General features: G+C 43.5%; 1 protein-coding gene across 1 annotated transcript; it reads left to right on the forward strand.

Annotated features, from left to right (window-relative positions):
- The first annotated feature begins 328 nt into the window (after positions 1–328).
- On the forward strand, positions 329–18,825 carry LOC125765707 (homeobox protein invected-like). Its single transcript, XM_049431140.1, has 2 exons — positions 329–1,388; positions 18,613–18,825. The coding sequence occupies exons 1-2, from the start codon at positions 356–358 to the stop codon at positions 18,627–18,629; spliced, it is 1,050 nt and encodes a 349-aa protein (XP_049287097.1). The 5' UTR covers positions 329–355; the 3' UTR covers positions 18,630–18,825.
- The last annotated feature ends 611 nt before the right edge of the window (positions 18,826–19,436 follow it).

The raw sequence follows: 19,436 nt of genomic DNA on the forward strand, positions 1-19,436 counted from the left end.
GGATGGGACACGAACTAGCTCTGACAGCCCCAAACCAGCTCCGCTAGAGGACGAGGAACTCGATCGGATGAGCTGCTGCAGCGATGACAGTGAGCTGTCCGTGGGTCAGGAAGTGCCGGATGATTTGCGTGCCCCACCGACCATGCTCAATGCGCCGGATGAGCTGAGCAATGATTCGTCCCGCTATTCGAAGGACACTCAGTCGGAGTTGGAGTTTGCGGCACGGTTACAGCCGGCAATGATGCGACCGAGTCCGACCCGTCTGCACGAAGAGTTCCTACGCAATTCGCAGCTTTACGCCGAGGAGCTGATGCGCCAACAGATGCAGATAGTGGCGGCAGCGCGCGGTCTTACGATGAGCCCCGCCAAGAGCAGCCTCGGAGGGCTTCAATCCGAACGCAGTCCAACGCCCGGTGAACCGAGGATGGGTTTTCGACCGGCCGGAAACCGTGGTGATTTCTACCGTCAGGATGCATCTTCACCGGGTGAAGGTGCGGGTGGGGCAGGGGGAAGCTTCCGGGGTATCCATTCCCATCTCAGTGCGATATCGCAGATCACCCAGAATCTCAACAGTGATCTCTCGAAGCTAACGTCACCGACGGCGTTCCGTACGTCACGGGAAAGCTCACAATCACCTCCGTCGGCAACGGTTCCCAGCCATCTGCACGGACTTCATCAGCTGCATCAACAGCAGCAACAGCAGCACCACCAGCAACAACTACATCAGCAACACCAACAACATCAGCTAGCACTTGCCGCCCTCAACAATAACATCGCTGTGGCACTGAACGACCAAAGCCTTAAGTTTAGCATCGACAATATCCTGAAAGCGGACTTTGGACGTCGCATTACCGATCCGCTGCTGCTGAAACGTACTGCTGCGAAAGGTGGCCACCAATCTCATCACCATGTGCCATCGTCATCGGGCAGCAGAAAACCGGCAAGCAAAAGCCCGTCGGCAATCGATCTCAGCGGTGGCATCGGTTCGGAACAAACGGCATCCTCCTCGGCGACACTAGCGCCACTGCTGGCCGGTACTGCAACTGTGCCCGCCAGCATAGCGAGCGCCCTTTCGTCGGTGAAACAGTTCTGTACGGCCGTCAGCACAACGACCAGCAGTAGCCGGGCAAGTTCTGGATCGGTCAGTTCGGTTGGTTCGGTGGGCAGTGAGGACGTGAGTCCAATTTCGCCCCTCTCGTCTACCGGGTCGTTAAAGGGAACGGAATCCAATGCCGGTGGGGGTTCGGGTGCGACCGGGGGTAGTGGTGGTGCTAGTGGTAGTGCGGGGTCCAGTTCCGGTTCGGGCAGTTCGGGATCCGGTTCCGGTGGCCCTATGGTTTGGCCTGCCTGGGTGTATTGCACCCGATACAGCGATCGACCTAGTTCAGGTGAGTGTTTTTTTCAAGGGCTATCATTAGTGAGTTTAAGGACTAAAAGGAAAGACCAAAAAGTTCTGTGAGAGTATTTCGGAAGACTCGTAATTATTCTCCTTATTAGAAAGTATTTAAAATGCTTATCACTTTGAAGTTATTTTGTTCTGTTGTCATCATGTGAATTGCTAATTCTTCAAACATGTTGGACCTCAATCATTGCTCTCCGTGAAGACTGAAGTGTCTTGGACAGTTCTGAAACAGAGTTCAGAAGAATTGCATTCGTTGAAATGCATTTCTGTTTTGTTTTTGGGTTTTTTTTCTTTTGGAACGAAAGGAATTCCTCAGCAATTTCTCAGAATCACCTGCAATCGTACTGAAGCTGATGTTACCCATTTCGACAGCCAAAACAAACGGTCGCACGGGGAATTTGTGGTCAAATTTTAAGCATTTTATTCTTTGCCCGTTGCATCCATCTTGATTGTGTCATTGCATTTGTGCTTGTTCAATGTTTCCCGGGAGAACTATTGGCATTTGTGATGGTAGATGTAATGCGATTGAAATGAATTGTCCAGTGAAGGCGATACCATATCGGTGGGAGCTGCTGTTGATGAGAAGAAAACATGTTGCAATATTGTTGGAAGGTTTCTGTTTTGACAAAAAAAGAATATAATTATTTTATATCGTCTGAGTGTAGAAGACACAACCAGTTGAATATATAATAGAGCATCATAAGAAATTCAGCTGGAACGTGTGCCAAGTGAAAAGAAACGAGGCCACTTTTTTCTCTCCAGTATGAGAAATTTATAGCCGTATATCTACAATAACAATCGTCGCAAAGAATTGATTATTGATGTTGGAATAATTTTCTACCACAAACCAAAAAAAATCGAATACAATTATCTGTTGCACTGTTGCAAATTAATCCTTCCTATTTGTGTGATATATTATACATAAATCTGTTGCCTTTACTGCAACAGGTTAAATACGGTTAATCGCTTGTGAAACAAACAGTTGTAGCGAACAAGTACGAGTTCAAAGCGATTTTGCATTATTTATCCAACTATTACCATCAAGCCATGATCATTTCGCATGAATCATTTCCGTCCCGTACAAAAGATGAATGTACAAAAGATGAACGGTTTATTGTTGTTTTTTTTTTTGTGCCACAAGTTCCGACGGACATTATTTCACGCACCTTGGGAATGTTTTTCTTCCGGTACCGATGGGTGGAGGGAAGTAGGTTAACCATGATCACAAGACGAATGGCCGCTCGTCTTTGATTGCGAGCCGGTTCCCTCAATTGAATGTTATCAACAGCACGACCTGAAAAAAATCCTACATGAGGAAAAATACAACAAGGTTTACTTATTTGTCTTGTTTGTGTTCTATTATCTATGGGGGAGAGTAAAATGTCTGCTCGAGTAATGGCTAGATGACCACTGAAGGCAAAAAGGAAATCAAACCTCAATAAAAAGGATTTTCCAAACAAAAACATAGGACAGTAAAACTCACTATTAATCGACCGATCAGACGTGTGTTTCTTCGTGGTGAAAAAAAAATCCAGTCTACAAACTAGGCAAACAAATTAACACATGCAGCAACGCATCGGGCATGGTCGGTGCATGGCAATTAAGAAACAACGCGTGCATGTCGGGGCCCACTGCAACTGCTTTGTTGCTTTTTATGCAACTGGGGAAAACAAGGAATTCCCCCATTTATATAAGGGAAAGCAAAGAAGAAAAAAGGGGTAAATCGCGGCAAATCAAAGCCAAAACAAACGATGCGTACTCATGAGACAAGCGGGAGACAAAGAACACACCCTGAGAACGGTAGCGCGTTCGATTGATGGCGTGCGAATTTACACTATCTTTCGCGCTTCAGAAAGCTTTCTTTAACTCTCCGTCGAGGTCTTAAGTTGCATCATTTAACAAATGTTAGGTCGCGATTAATTTTGTTCCCCCTCTTATTTGGAATCGTACAATATGAAAAATGCATGTGAAAATGAAAATATCCTTATTATTGTCAATTTTGCTTTTTTATTTGCTGTTCCGTGTCCCGCAATGTAAGGATAAAAGAGAGCAAAAGGAAAAGAACCCTTTCGATGCATTTAAATTAGTAAAACAGACCCTTTAGAGAGTTTTCCTTCTTTTTCCTTGATTTTCCTGATGTTCAAACAATGTGCTAGAAGAGGAAGAGAGATTGTTAGGTCCTTTTTTCCATATATGCTTACGTGGTTGGAAAATTTAATGTTTTATTTATGCACTGTGAAGCCTCTTTCAGGAGGTTCCGACTCTCCGAGGTGCAATAGTGATACTATTGCTCGAGCCTTTAGCGTCATTGGCGTCATAATACCGGGTTTGCTTCTCCGGACTTAACTGATTCACGCGCCCGGTTAAAAGAGTAATAATTTTCCCTCTAGGGGGTCACTTACACTGTTCGTAGTATTGTTAAAACGGTGTTTAACACTAGAAAAAGAAAGAATATCTGAGGCAGTTTTTATTGGGGGCTACGAAGAGAAATTTTTCATTCATAATTCTAATAATGATAGAAATTTGTAAAAATAATTTATATAACTACGGTCGAATTTTTTTCCTCCAAAAACTTATGTGATTAAAAGAAACTAGAGCAAAACGAGGAACGCATCCATTTTACAGTAGTCAACGGAGTTTCGTGAAATATCAACTGAAACTAAACAGTGAAAAGTCCTTTACGAAAGGAAATAATTAAATATAGTGTTCCAGGTGAGGAAATTTTTTATTCTCGCTTTTTCATTAAGAATTTGAATCTATTTTTGATAACTTTAGAGTGTAACAAAGAGTGTTTGGTGTTTAATAAAATTCTTTCGCCAAACGATTGGAAATAGTAGTTTGATCAATGATAATCATCAAATAAAGCTTTATTAATTAGATTATTCTATATGCTATAATGCATGTAGATTAATATGCTATAAAATGAATAGTTTCATAGTAAATACTCAATATATTTTTTTTTATTCGGGAGTTGATTTTCGTACAATAACTTGCATTTAGTGCATCGAGTACAGTTTGTAATGTCTCGATTTGTGTTAAAAAACAGAAAAAAGAGAGAGAGAGAGAAAGAGGGAGCTATAGAGACTTCAACGACTTCAACAAGAAAAAAAATCGTACTTGTTTTTGTTTTGTGTATTTGCACATGAACGGCACATGAATGAGCTTTCAAGACTTCGGCCGTTCAAAGGCTCGAAAATCGAAGAAAAGTATGCGATGGAAAACGACACGGTATTTCCTCGTTGCCCGTTGCCACGCTTTGTGTTTCGTTTCCTCCGTTTTCACCGTCCATCCCAAAACGGGACACGACGATTAGACGGCAGCTGACTTCATTTACCATTGGTGTGTGCCATGGAACACGTTCCGGGAGGACATTGCGTGCCGGTCGGCTGCACAGTGCCACCAACTTCTCTTCTCCCACGTGTCGCCTCTTTCCCCACTCCCAGCATGTTGTCGGTGTGTCGGAAAACGTGGTCGTTGTGTTTTTCGGCTTGCGCTTCCTGCCCCGGAACGCAACGGGAACAGTCAACGGCAAACAGCCAGGAGCTCATGTTTTCTCGGGCTGGCAAGGTGTAGCCCCGTGTGCGCACGTGTATGTGTGTTGTCTGTTCTGTCTTGTATGCAATTTTGCACTGCTGCCCCGTGATCCGGTTCGGTGTCCGGGGAATGCCGATGGTTGCGCTGCTTGGTCGCGCACTTTTCAAAGGCACCAAGTTGTGTCTAGGGTTTTGCGGTTTTCCATCCGTTTTCCGCGCGCCAGCTCGAATGGCTCAATCGGTATCCATTTGCACAATCGGGTGTGTTACTCCCCTGGATGAGGGGGACAAAACGATGCCGATTGGAAATTTCATTAGCTTGAAAATAAATCATTCATGTGTCACTTTCCGGCCAGCGTGTATTGGTGGTGGTGGGGTCTCCTCGTGTTTCCGTTTTAATTGTCATTTATTGGTCCATTTGGAAGCGTGTTTTCAGATAAATCGCTCCAAGTGCATACGGGAATTCGGTTTCTTTCGGGCGAGCTATTATACACGGGGGTGGATAGTAGCAATTTGCATTTCTATGGTAGGTACATAAACGTCAATCAGAAGTCACAGGCAAGAAGAGGGAAATCACCCGCCCCCCCGAAAGGGGAATGGTAAGATTGCCATCCATTTTGGGTTTTGATGGACGGTTTCAGGATCGGCAGGATCGTGCCGATTGCGTTCAGTTAATTAGCCCCTAATGTATCGTGATCGATCGGTCAACCTTTGGTCGGAGAAATTTTGCTAACTGACACTTTGAAGCTAAATATCTTTGCAAATGAGATTGAAACGAACGATACGTCACACGAGCAAAGAAATTATTTGCGAATAAGGTTTAGAATTAAATTAAATATTTGTTTTCTCCATTTTTTCTCCTGTTTGAGAATTTGCCGAAGTTAATCAAAATGGTGTTGCTATTAGTTCACTAATCAATTACTCAATAGCACAATCGCAACCGCACAAATTGTGAGCAAATAATGGCATTTTTTTCAAATGACTAATGATCGTTCACACCTAACCGTGTGCCGCAAACAGTAGTCGTGTTAGCAATTTACTAATTTTTCATTTGGGAAAGAATTATTAGACAATTACCTGATCACTCGATGGAGTGTTGCACGGCACTCGTGCACCAATAAAAAAAACCAACTCTCAAGTCTTCTCCGCCCGCACGGTGTAGTGGAATGTTTTGCTTTGAACCGTGCCGCACTGCAATCGCTCTCGATTGCAAAGCGGAGCACCGTATCAATTACAATATCAATTACATAAAACCTAATCACATTCAGGCCGCACGTCGCCGTCGCCGTCGTCGTCGTTGGGTGATGTCGTCGTTTGTCGCCGTTTTGGTGTGTCGCGTTTGAGCGTAATTTACCGCCAATCGATCTGCCGCGAACCGATGAACGGATGGTCGGTCGGTCGGCATGCCAGGTGGAAATGCCATGCCAAAGTTGAAGCCCGTTCGGTCTTCGATTTTCTGATCAAAAGCCACCGAAGCCGCACCGCGGCCCTAAACGCTTTCGATCGAGAGGGCTTTTCCGTTCGCTTTTGCTACCAGTGTTACACGCCGTGTTGTCGGTGTGTTGGTGAAGATTGTGTTTGTATTGAGCGGCTGCTTCACTCTATCGTGACCATTGGTTGGTGACCGTCTTCAGACGATTAGATGCAATCCGCAATTGCCTCCGAGCGGTTTCATCGTAAGGTGCAATAAAATGCATAGCTATTTGGAGTCAGATTTCGATTGATGCATTCCACCGATGTCGGATGACTTTTCTGGCTCAAGATGCATTTGACGAGTCAGTGGCCTCGTTGGTTGGGGTTTTTGGAGTGCAATAAAACTCCAGTGTGCGATGAAAGAATGGTAAATAATCGGTTCCTTTACCTTTTCGGGCAGACGGAACGATCACCTTCGAGACGATGGAGATGGCATACTAACCTGCCTCAATAGGGGGTCCTTGGACTTTGGCAAGTCGGGCATTGGCGCTAATACCAAAAGGAATGGTTAATTCAATCATCAAATTGAGTCTGAAGAAATGCTATAGCGCAGCATTTGTTTTCTGTTTGTCTAAACGTAGGGGGTGGTCTTAACTGTCTAGGCACTGCTGGAGCAAACGAACCAGATTTCAAACAATGAAGAAGCAAAGTCAAGCAGATTATCTTTGCTTCCCGGTGAGTGGTCGATGAATGTGCAGAAGCCACAAAATCAACCCCCGTCGGGGGTTTGACTAGTACGGATGGTTGTAAATTTGTAAGCAAAAGCAAGGTGGAGATTTTCCCCCAGCTCCAGCTGTTCCAGAGGAGTCGTTGAAGTTAGGTTTTTCTCGCCCATGGACGGAACTCAATGTCCAATGGCGTGAACGTTGCGTGAAATTCACGATAAGAGTATGAACAAGTATGGCGCTACCATGTTTTTTGTAACAGATCCGTTTTGCTTTTCCGTTCAACTTTTGGGGAGACATAGGAGCGACTTTGGTTCGTTGCAGTAAAACGCAATTGTTGCATTATGTTGGTTGATTCTAATCGTGACTTTTATTAGGAGGGAGTAGAAGTTGATTGTTGAACCTCTTGCTGAGTTTCAACCCAAACCTAAGCAATTCCACGCTTTCCCGAGCATTAAAAAAGGTTGATTTGTGTGTGCGTGTGATCTCGCTGGGTGATTGGCTCCGGGTCTAGTGGGTGGAACTCGTTAAAGTGATGACTGTTTAATTCAATTTTTATTTTACTACATACCTTTGAGTTGCCTTAAATCGGAATATGGAGCTAGTAAATAAATCTAGTCCTTGATGGTGAGATAACTAACTCTGGGTTTTAACAGTATTCCTCAATAAATGATGTTTACTTTAGTGCTCCTTAATTTAACTCTACGTTCTAATTGGTCTTTCATCCCAACAAAAAAAACCGTTTGTTAGATAAGAGATTTATACGTTTGTTTGTATAAAATTAGCACGCTTCGCAGTTTCGTAAGTTTTATTACGCTCGCTCGGTATAGTTGCATTGAATCGTCTACACTGGCAAATAATAATCCATTGCCTCCAACATTAACGACCCGCTTAAAGTTTCGCGATAGCGCACCACCTAAATTAATGAGCAAACCTAACGTGACGCGTATCATAAACCGTTCTACCAAGGCGAATTAATTCATTTAGCCACACTGACTCGCAGTGTGTCAGTGCATTAAATAACGATATTTCATTTCCATCTTTTTTGTTCCCGTAGTGTCATTTAATACTGACCCGGGGGTAGCTTATCTTATCGCACCTGTGCGCTGAGTTATGGAACAACTCCTGCATCCCCATGGGCTGGGGACATTCACGGACAGGAGTTATGATTTTTCATCCCTGCAAACTACGCATTTTCTCCCTGTGGTTATCTCTATTTTCTTCTGATCGGTTTTCTTTTATCGACTTATCTTAACTGTATGCGTCTTGCCTGTGACTGCACTGCCGGTTGGATGAGTGTTTTCGAGGGCAAACCTACTCGCTGGTCCTTCTGCCCAGTCTTGAACGGGTTGGTGGTAATTAATTGGTTGATGAATTAATTAGTCTGTGCGAAGCATATCTATCTAGCCTACCCTTCTGCCATAATAATGGCGTCACCGAACCAGCCTCGCGTATCCTGTCTCCTGTGCTTCCGCTGCACTACAACACTTTAAGATTAATTATCGATCAATCTTGTATCTTGGGCTCGTGGTAGCACGGGTAGCAACAAATCCGCGGTAGCTTTCAATTAAATCGTCATGTACTTGTGAAATGCACTTCCACTAATAATGTCTTTTCACGAGGCGCCTTCTTACGGTGTTAGGTGGAGTTTGGGGAGGAAAAAAAACAGAAACCAAAACACACGAATCAATCAGGCATGGCTAATAAATAATCGATTCGTCGTGTTGATTAGTGGAGATGTATCATAAACGATCCACTCCGTACGATTCTCGCCTTTGCGATCGAACCCGAAGCTAGTTGATTATGATTAATTTATGGCAGAATTAGGCACCGAATAACTCTCACCTGTCATAAAACGCGGTCTGTTTGGTGTTGTGGCGTTTTGGAAAGAGGGACAAGTTTTTAATTTCTAGCAACTCCAACGACCGTTTGCTTGAGTTGAGGTGCTTGAGCATGGATTTTGTTTCGTCGCTGTACGCCGTTAAAACCGATCTCCCAAAAAAGGTGCTGAGGTGTGAAGGGTTTCTTTTTATGACACCTTGGAATGTTTATATCTTCGGAGCCCTTTTGCCAGGGTTCGGGTGCGGTATCGTTTTTTTTTTCTTGCTTTCCTTGTTCCCCATTTCGTGGCCAAAGCAAGGCAAAGTGAAGACAAAAATGGGTCGCAAAAAAAAGCGTCAAAACAAAAACAGCAAAACGGTAAAAACAAAACCCGCTTGGTTGAAGCGTTGAAGAGAGCGAGCCCGAAATGAAGCACAGCGACAAAACATATCCGACCACCCACCATGTGACCACCCAGAAAGGATATGGATGACGCCGTCAGCATAATTTCGGCATCCGTTTTTTTTCGGCGGAGAGCACACACTCTAATCGCTTCGTTTATCATAATCCACCGATCACAAATGGTTCCTCGGTGGGAATGATTGGGTCGGTGATCGGAATCGGAAGGATGGAATGGCAGCGTGATGGAACGACATCCCCTGGAGGTAATAGTCGGAGCGGACACGAAGGGCAAACGGGTGAGGCAAGCAAAAGTGCAGGACAATATTTTGGGCCTGGTCGTATCGGAAGAGAAGAAGATAGATAGGGAAAATACCGTAACATGGCCAGCGGGATAAAGTGCCTAGAGGGTTACTTTTTTGTTGATGGTTTGGAGAGTTAGTTCTCGCCTTCTGGATTGGGAGTTTTCTTTGCAATATTCGTGTGGCTCTCTTTACCTGGCGGCAGTGTGAGGTGAAACGTTTGTGGAATCAATTGCATGTTGATGGATATTAATTATGCGAAATTTGTGGGCAAAGGGATATTAATTATTTTCTCTAATTGAAAAATGAATCAATCATACGAAAATTATACATTCCACAGTAAAAGGTGAATCTGATTCAGACTCACTCATCGGAATGAATAATTTTAAAACTATACGATAAAGATTAATTCATATTTGAAGATCCATAAATCTGTAAAGATTATCGACTCCATGGAACAAATGAGAAAACAATGTAACTTTTGAGAGTCAACTCATGATTTGATTGACTCTTAGTTGAATGACCCTTTTCAAATGATTCATTAAACTCAACATTAATTTTAAAACTTACAAATACCTTAAAGTGTCTGATCACTTTTCCATCTACTTATCAATCGTTCAAGCACAGATGAGCTTCAAAACTGTGGTACATTTATGTACCAATTCCCTCCGGCTGTATCTTGGAAGAAAACGTTCAAGCGCGCGTATAAATTATGTCATAAAGATATACATAATTCGAGCAAAGACGACTTAACTGAACTGAATCACACAGAAATCGCACTCGAGCCGTGTCTCCGCTACAGAGCACAACGAGCGAGAACGAGAACAGGCGGCAGATTGTGGCTACATTTTGGATTCTTTCTTTCGGTTCATTTTCTGGCCAAGCAAGCTGAGCGGTTATCAACGACGAATGCTGTGGTCAGTACCGCCGGTTCACATCATCCGTATCCGAATACCGGTCTGCCCGGTAGGTCTGTTCTTCGCCCACCCACCCGGCACACTTTAAATTTGTCACTTTTTTGTGCGTGTTTTTGATGGGACCTCTACGTGACAGTTTTGGGTTCTGCTAAGTGAGACATAAAACTTTGACTGTGGTTGGGATTGAGGGAAGAAGAACGGATCAAACCAACGTGACGAAGAATGGTACAAGGGTTTAAGAGCGAATGAAAGAGGCAAACAAGTGTGGGCTTTGGTGTAAATGAAATTGAAAGTAGTGAAGCTGACCGAAGACTTGAGATAATACAATACGCTCGAACATGAACCAAAAGCTTGTAATAAAAGTAATGGCGCAAGCCGCAAATTCCAAAACCCACAGCACAAAACACGTAACATATCGTGTGAGGAGAATTAAAACAAGTTAACGATAAATAGTTCGAAAACGAAACGTTAAGTAATAGCTTCATAAATCGAATGAATAATGCAATGGGTGCGTGTAATTTGTTTCGCCATAGTGTTTTGTGTAGTAAAAATTTCTTGTTCCCGTGGTGCGCCCGATATTATCTGCTCAGGTCCGTTACACTCCGCAAATGATTCATTTGTCAATTACCGAATGCAAAGTACAGCGTGCCTGTTTCCCCCCTTTGCGAACCCTTTTCTTTTGACGAGAGGGAACCCTACGGAGGGAATGATATAAAGTCGGACATAAAAAAACCATCCCAAGAAAAAGCGGGAATGGTTCCCGCAAACGGATGGCGGGTCAACAGGAATGTATGCATTTTAAGTGCAGTTCCTGGTCCCGAAAACAACGAACTCTAAAACAATAAACAAAACAAACAACAAGAAGACTCCAAACCGATGGAAGGCCTTACGGTAACGAACCCCTTTCGGTTCGGATGTGCGGATATAACGTGTGCGGACGCACAGGAAACGAAGACAACAGTCAACCCCAGCAGTGAGTGAGTCAACGAACGGAGCACGGACCGAGGACCACCCAGGTCGCGCACTTGGCAATTGCTTCCATGTTGCAGTTTTGTTGACGAACTGTGGGGAATTTGTGCAAAAGGCATTCTCGAAAACGCAAGAGAGAAAGAGATTCTCGGTGGGGCAAGGCCATAATGTGTTTCGATGCTGCTCTGTACTCAAATTTACGAGCTTCTTCACGGTAGTTCGGGAAATTGCTTTTGGGGTGTTTTAATTTGCGCTATTTTCCGCATAATCCGTTAACTTTGACGATTGCTCCCGGGTGTCTCCGAATACGGGGAATTGACATTTTCATTTTACAAAGTGACGCAAACACTAGGAGATTTTGTGCAAGTTTGAAAACAAGTATATATAATTGGAAAACAAGAAGAGCATATTCAAGATCTTCAAGAATTCAAAGATCCTAGATAAAGACTTCAATGACGGATGAGGAAGCGAACCTGACGACCTTTCATTTCTAGCTGATGTAGTTCAAACGAAAGAATGTAAAGAATGTTTAGAAATGGATCATATATGAATGAAGATCAATGGAACATAGAAAATGTCAATCGATTAACACAATGACTTATCAATATAGGATACCGACCATCAATTAAATATAAACTGTTACGAACTGACTCAACAAACCGTGTCTAATGTGTGTGTAAATGTGTCTTATTTCATGTAAAAAAAACTATGAACACGCTTTACCACCATTTGATCTTTTCCCGATCGCTAGCTAATCGTCTAACGTGCAGGCACGCTAAAACTCACCCGACGATGATCATTTCGTTTACGTAAGTCAATTAAAGCTCATCACTGAGCGCTCTCGTGTACCGATGACCTCCGCGGTTGATTTGAGAAACGGACGGTAGCGACAGAACGTTATAATTTCATCATTACCTGCTAATGGCCGTCAGGCACAGATCGCAACGACTCGTTACTGCATTTTTCCACGACCCCTCTGCGGACCAGTTCGATCCACTTGGCGGCTACGCCAATATCAGCATTAGATCACTATTAATCGGGAGCTACATACACGTGATGGTGAAGTAAAAGCAAGTAGAAGAAGAAAAAACAAAGTGCAGTACCGTGAAAAGTGCACGAGAGTGTCTCGGTTGTGTGCAAAAATGCCACGACGTGTTGATGCGACGATGATTAATTCACGTTTTCTAATCCATAAATCATTGGCTAGCAGCAGCTGCCCGAATGCAGTGCAACTGGTGGAAAACCTGTTGGCGGATGCCACAACTTGCTCTTGCTGGTGCGGTGGAAAATGGCGCGGAAAATGCGAGAAAATTGAGTGCACCGGGAAAGATGAAAACAGCAAATAAAACTACTGCCTGCAACGCTGCACATCCGGTAACGGTGTGCGTGCGTAAGTAGCGTCGTGAGTGAGCACCGATCGCGCGCTGCTGCCGCTGATGATGATGATAATGATGATGATGGTGAAATAATTTAATAATTGCAACCGTCTGTAATTAAGTGCCGCCTTCGGGATTGGACGGGATTGAATTGCTCAATCGTAGCTGCACAAAAAAAAAACCAAACCCCCTGAATCCATCGAGGTTATGGCCGGCATCCGTTCGAATCCCCTGGCTGATGGCTGTTGTCTTAGTTTTTGTCCGTCTGTCGCTTTTCTCACCTCTTTCATGCGCGAATCGCTTGCGACGGATCGTATACGGATCCGGTTCTCATTCGCACGGTTCTCTCTGAAATGGAGGGGTTTTTGGGTGCGATAAGCCTCAGGAGTTTCAATGGGGCGGAACATATGTGAGACACCTTTGCACAGTGTCCCAATGTGCCGAGACACAGTGGAGTTTGATTACCAATTCTAATACAGGTGAGATCACCTGCGGTGCTACGGTGACAGGTCCGTGAGCCCGGTGCGCGGATGTTTTAATTGAAAATCGACATCTAGCGAACGAATGTGGCCAATGATTAATCTATTACCTCCGCGGGCGCTATTGATCGATCGTGCACTGTGCCACGACGGTTGACATTTTCGTGCCGGCTACCGGTAGCGGTGGGTAAAATATGCGAAATGACTTCACATTGCTGGGGAGATTCCTTCGCCCAAGGGTCCGGTGAATATGTTCTTCATGATGATTCAACGCATAAATGAATGGCTGCGAGCGATTCTTTGGTGTTGATTGAAGCAAATTATCTGTTTTATGAATTATATCTTATAAGCACAATTCCAAGGTAATGATCTTGATGATAAATAAAGGTAGTTGAAGCGTGTGATAGATAAGATTAGCTGATAGGATTATCGAACTGTCATCAGCTTTAAATCATTTACAAATCATACGTTTTTGAAAGCAAGTTGCAAAGTTGAAGCCATTTCTAGGTCATGTTCAAATACCTCAAGGAATTTCTAGAATTTTTTGGAATTTTTACAATTGGATTTTGCTCAGGTTATTGTCTATACTCTTAATTGGTGAAAGGGAATGAGTAGGCTTTTATGAATAAAATTATGAAGATTAATTAGAGAGTTCCAGAAAGTAGCAAGTATTTTAAATCTACATCAAAACATTCTACTTCAAGTAAAACTAAAGATAAGCCAGAAATGGATCAAACTTTTCCATTTGAACTCAAAAATCCTGCATTCTCTTATTGTTTTAAATTTGCTTTTGAATTCCAAACTAATGGTATAAAATTAAGAAAAATCATCCATTTCATAAAATCAAGCTGAAAGATATGAATGATGAGGATCTTCAGTTTTACTGCCACGAACAAAAAAGAAAAAAACAAGCCTCCATTCTGACAACGCTAATTAACATATGAATCAAATGTTGATCGTACTGACGTACGAGTTTAATGGGTTGCTTCATAAAAGTTGACGTGAAACTGTGCCGTATGGAAGACGAACTCATGGAAAATGCATGTGGAGCGACATGCACTGGAGCAGTAGAAAAGCAAAACAAAAGCGACACACTCCAGTCTGTTGCAAAAGTGTTGCACCGGTTTGTTACCGAAATGCAAAACTCTCGGCTGCAAAACCGACTGCGAAACCGGTGCAGTGCAGCGTTTGTGCAGTTAGTGCACATCGTATTGCATTTCTTGCCTCGCATTTTGCCATGTCGCTGCACCGTTTCGTCTCACATTTCCTTCCCCGGTACGTCGTTTCTTCGCCTTTTTCTGTGTGGGGAGAACACTTCGTGGGTGGTCTTGCAGTTCGAGCGTAGCGTCGTTTTTCTTGCTCCCCGTCGCAAGGACGGAAGGAAGTTTCGACCGAGCAAACGAACGACGAATGTGCTAACGATGCCCCAATGTCAAACCGGGCTCACATGCCAAGGACGGAAGAAAACGGAGGACGCATTTCCAGTCAAATTCATTTCAGTCATATTTGGACACGAATTGTCATAATACGTATCGGGGAGGGGGTATTTGGGGAACATTAGGAGGGTATTGAGGGGTATAGTATACTCTCACACATACCGTCACTTTCGGAGCAGCAGTGCAGAAATGATGGCCGGAGACCACTCACGCATGCAATTCGACACAAAAAGCCAAAGTCTCAGCGCTGCTGCGTTTTTGCATTTGACCGTGCTCTGTCCGATCATAACTATGCTGTTTCATGACTAATGCTTTTCGCTCGTTAGTCTGCGCCTTCTCCCCATCCCCATTTCACTGTACCCAGTCGGTCGGTTCTCGTTTTATCCTTAGTTGTTTTTGTTTTTTTTTGCGCATTTTCGCACCCATTATCAGTCTCTCGATATCGTGTCGAATCGAAAGTTCTGCCAGCTACGGCACGGCATAGCGGTACGGTCATTTTCTGCTTCACTCTCGAAAATTGAGAATTAATTTATTGCCGCGTTTTATGCTCGACCATATCATGTTTTAAGTGATTTCTCAGTTACCCTTCGCGATGTGAGTCGTTCCGGCGACCGTCATGCTGTTTTTCAATATTTGTCCATGAGGTCCTGTTGCTTGTGATGTGTTATAGCAAAAGTTGATGAATTTTTTTTAATAAAATTTTTTTGTTATATTGAAAGTTTCTTTATAATATTCTTTATTTATATTGAAGGTTTTTTTTTGCATAAATTAAAACGATTTTTTTAACAATCGGTTGGCTTCTTTTAAGTATTTAATTTTTCCGTTATTTTCTATAGATTTTTAAGTTAACATAATATTTTTAATAACAAACATATAAAAGGGGGTAGATTTGTGCAGCATGTTGCACCAATGCATCATTGCACTTGCCCCACTTAAGCCGCTGCTTTCAATGCTTTACCACGCTGCAAATAACAATAGCACACGGCCTTCCAGTGACTTCCCTCGAACGTCAACGTACTCTTCCCACACCGCTTCTCGGCGGCAAGCTAGAGGATATAAAAAAATAATCGTCTTTAGATTGAAATGTCAAAATATTGTTTTTTATGAGTCACCATCACCAGTTCTCTATTCCGCTTTGCTGCACTGCCGGACAGTCGGTGTCTTGTCGGTGTGTTGTCATTCCATCTTGACTGGTCGTCGTTTCGTCCCTTCGGTCTTGATGCGGGCACATGCGGCATGGAACCTTTGAGTATTTTGGGTAACACGTTGCCAAGATTGGGCACCAGGTTTTCGACCATTCAGTTGATCTTTCCAGCGGTATGGTGAACTATTTTCCATGCGTTTCTATTCACTCAAAAGTGCCAAATTCTTTTCTGAACCAAGCTGAAAAGAAAAACATAAACCAACCCGTCCAAGACTTATGTCCGCGGCTGTTTTTTTTCTTTCAGTAGTTTCGATTTGGTGTGAAATACAATCGAAAAGGAAAAAAACAGACATAAACCATTTAGGAAATGATTTATCCAGATTAAGAACGCAAACAGCATGGTTGAGGAGGTGATCGAGACGCAGCAGGAGTTGCGCAACAACGCAAAGGACACATTTTGAGACTCCGAAAGGAATGAAGGGAGCGAGGAGATGAGAGTGGAGGAATGGTGGAAGGTAGTCGGAACAAGATACGGACGTTATTGCGGGCATAAAACGAATGAGAACGGACATAAGAACGAGATAAAGACGCACATCAACCGAGGACACCCAGCAAGTTCGCGTTGGGTGATCCGAATATGGGTTTGACTTTGGTTTTGCCGTCTTTGGTTGTTTGGTCCAGTGGCTTCCACTCGCTTGCCGTCAGTTGATCGGTGTGTCCAGTGTGCTTGTATCGCATCACGGTGTGTGTGTGTTTCTAAGGGATATTTCCCTCCGTGGACCACGTCCGAGCTGCCATCGGTGGAGATCGCGATCGCACTGTAGGCAGTAGGTCGACATGCTGGATACAGACTCACTGGAAGAAATGGAAGATAAACTGAGAAGAACTTGCGCGAGATATCATTGACTAAGGGAACGTCTCTGCCTTCACCCTCAGCTGCTCAATCCATTCGGGTTCGGGTAAAACGAAATGTTTGTCACACGACAATGTAAGCAAAGCCGCCACCTCTGGCGCGTGTACCGCATGTCCCTCACGTCCATCGGCCGTACGGACGTTGGAGGAGGTTAGATGATTAAGATGTTACGAACGGTTTTAGATGATAGGTCTTCCGGGATAGATAAATGAAGTCTCGGCGGGAAGCGCTCACGGGGCGCTAGGTGAAGTGGGCCCCGTATTAAGTCTTATTATGGAACTGGAGAGAGAATAAAGGAAACAAACGTTCGAGCGACTGGGAAGTAGTTGGAGGAAGATGAACTTTCAGGAATTGATTTGATGATGGTATGAAAGAATGTTTGATAGGTTTATTTTTATTCTTGTTTTTGGGAATAGACCACCGTCTTTTATGAGAGGCACTGGGGAAATTCGCTTTCTACTTGTTATAATATGAAAAACATTTTTCCATAACTCGTACCTATCATTGAGTTAGTGAGTTCATTTCTGACATTCAATTACCATAGACGAGTCTTTGTGTAATAAAATTTAGCAACGCACCTTCGTAACCCTCCTAGGTTGGTTCGAAATTGTTGCTGGCCCCCATCAACCGACCAAACCGTTCCGTGTGCCGTTGGACCACCGACAGCGAGGAACTGTCACGCATAAAAATTGCTTAATAATCTACGCTACCATGCTTCCCGTCGTCATTGTTTCTCTCCTGTTTCTCGATCGTGCGTCCTTCCGTTCGGTGCACACCGACCCGATTAGCCAATCACTCCCGGCAGCCAGAACGGACGGATAAAATGTCTCCCGCGTATTCGCTACCGGGTGGGTTTTTGTCGCGTTTCTGTTCGCACAAACCATACTTCAAACCCTCCTTTTGCTGAGGGACAGCTGTACAAAATAAAGCTGAATAATTTATCGACCTCAATTGGTTCTGTGCGGTGTTGGTGTTTGTGTTTGGGTTAAACAAAAGTCGCCCGGATCCTGTTGGCCCCAGTTGGCCGTTCGGCAATGGTACGCTGATGGTTATTTTCATCCTTGACCTGACATTATTGAATTCTAGCCTATTTGCTTTAATTTATTGATAGTTACAAATGATTGGAAATGGAACAAATTTTTACAAAATATAGAACATGCGTAAGAATATTTTATAGATATAAAATAAGATACATATTTTTGGCCGGTCGGTCGTCTTCAATATTGTTATTTTTGTAACAAACCCTATTAAACTATATACACCCTCTCAAATTTGCAGTAAATGCCAAACATCAGCTGGTGGTTTTGTGGTTAAGCTTCATTCTAAATTTAATTAAACCACCCCGACCGACCGGCACCGTAACGAACACTTTCCAATGCCAGCCACATTTGGTCAGCACGAAACGATTGCTGTTAATAATCGGCAAACGTTAGTACGGATGGGAGACGGTTTTCACGGTTCCGATGGTAAGATTTATGCGTTTTTAACAAGACTCAAGGGTGTTGAGAGGAAGTCGATGCCGCGACAATGCAGCACAGCTGCAACCAGCTGCACTAACTTGCCCGTTCAATGGCCCCAAAACCTGGTACCCTGCGAGATTGGGAGTGGAGTAAATGGATTTATGTGACTGTGGTCACCGTCGGTGGCAAGCGAATCATTAACATTTCACCATCGATTGACTTGTCTGCGAGTGCATGTCGGTTTTTATGCGAAACTAAATTGATGGCAGCTTAATAGAACTGGCATACTAATGGGATTCAATTTTCTGCTTATTTCATTCCAGGTAAGGACGAGAAATAGTTGGAACGGGATTTTAAAAATTTAACTCTGGACACGACATGACACACAAGGAAATGCAAACTTCCGATTAGGCTTTACCACAAGTTAAAGTGAAACAGTTCGCAACCCCTACGGACGATGGTAAGCAATTTTTGGTTTTTAGTGACCCTACTGAAGTCTCATATTTGCCATATTACAGATAGATCGATCTTCGTTCGTTCCCTTTTTGTTGAAATATTACTACCAAATTTTCAACATGACATTGTCTGGCGTTTAGGGTCTTCTGAGTTAGAATGTCATCGGTTTGTCAATGTTTTGATTTGCCTCATTTATTCTCCCCCGAATTTTCCAGCTCTTCCCGCATAAGTGGGCTGCAGATGCAGAACCTTTGTTATGATCTTTAATGCAAACCATCATCAACCTCTGCTGCGGTTGCTACTGCTGCTGGTGATGATGGTTATTGTTGTTTGGTTTGTTGTCCCTTCTCTTTCCAAGCCGTACCGAGATTTGCAACTGTACATTTATTTCACCAATTTGTTGCAGGGGATATTCATTCTTCAACGATCGTTTGCACATCAAAATGCTGTTGTGGTCCATCCGGAACACACAATGTCAGCGCAGAGAAAGATATAGATCATCCCGGTACGGTAGGAATGGTTTATTATGCGGGATTTTGATATTCGGTCATTAGGGAAGCTAATGACTGGTAATGATAATGATGAGGTTAATTACGATCGAACCAGAAGCCAGCCGGAAAGTGAGTGAAAAATCTGACTTCAAACAATACCCAGCAGAGGTTGAGTGAGTACGAGATCCTTGCACAACATA

This window comes from Anopheles funestus, chromosome 2RL, assembly GCF_943734845.2.
Source record: "Anopheles funestus chromosome 2RL, idAnoFuneDA-416_04, whole genome shotgun sequence".
Classification (NCBI taxonomy): domain Eukaryota; kingdom Metazoa; phylum Arthropoda; class Insecta; order Diptera; family Culicidae; genus Anopheles; species Anopheles funestus.

Bases quoted from the DNA above. Each gene is read 5' to 3' on its own strand.
- LOC125765707 (XM_049431140.1), top strand. From the start codon at position 356: ATGAGCCCCGCCAAGAGCAGCCTCGGAGGGCTTCAATCCGAACGCAGT.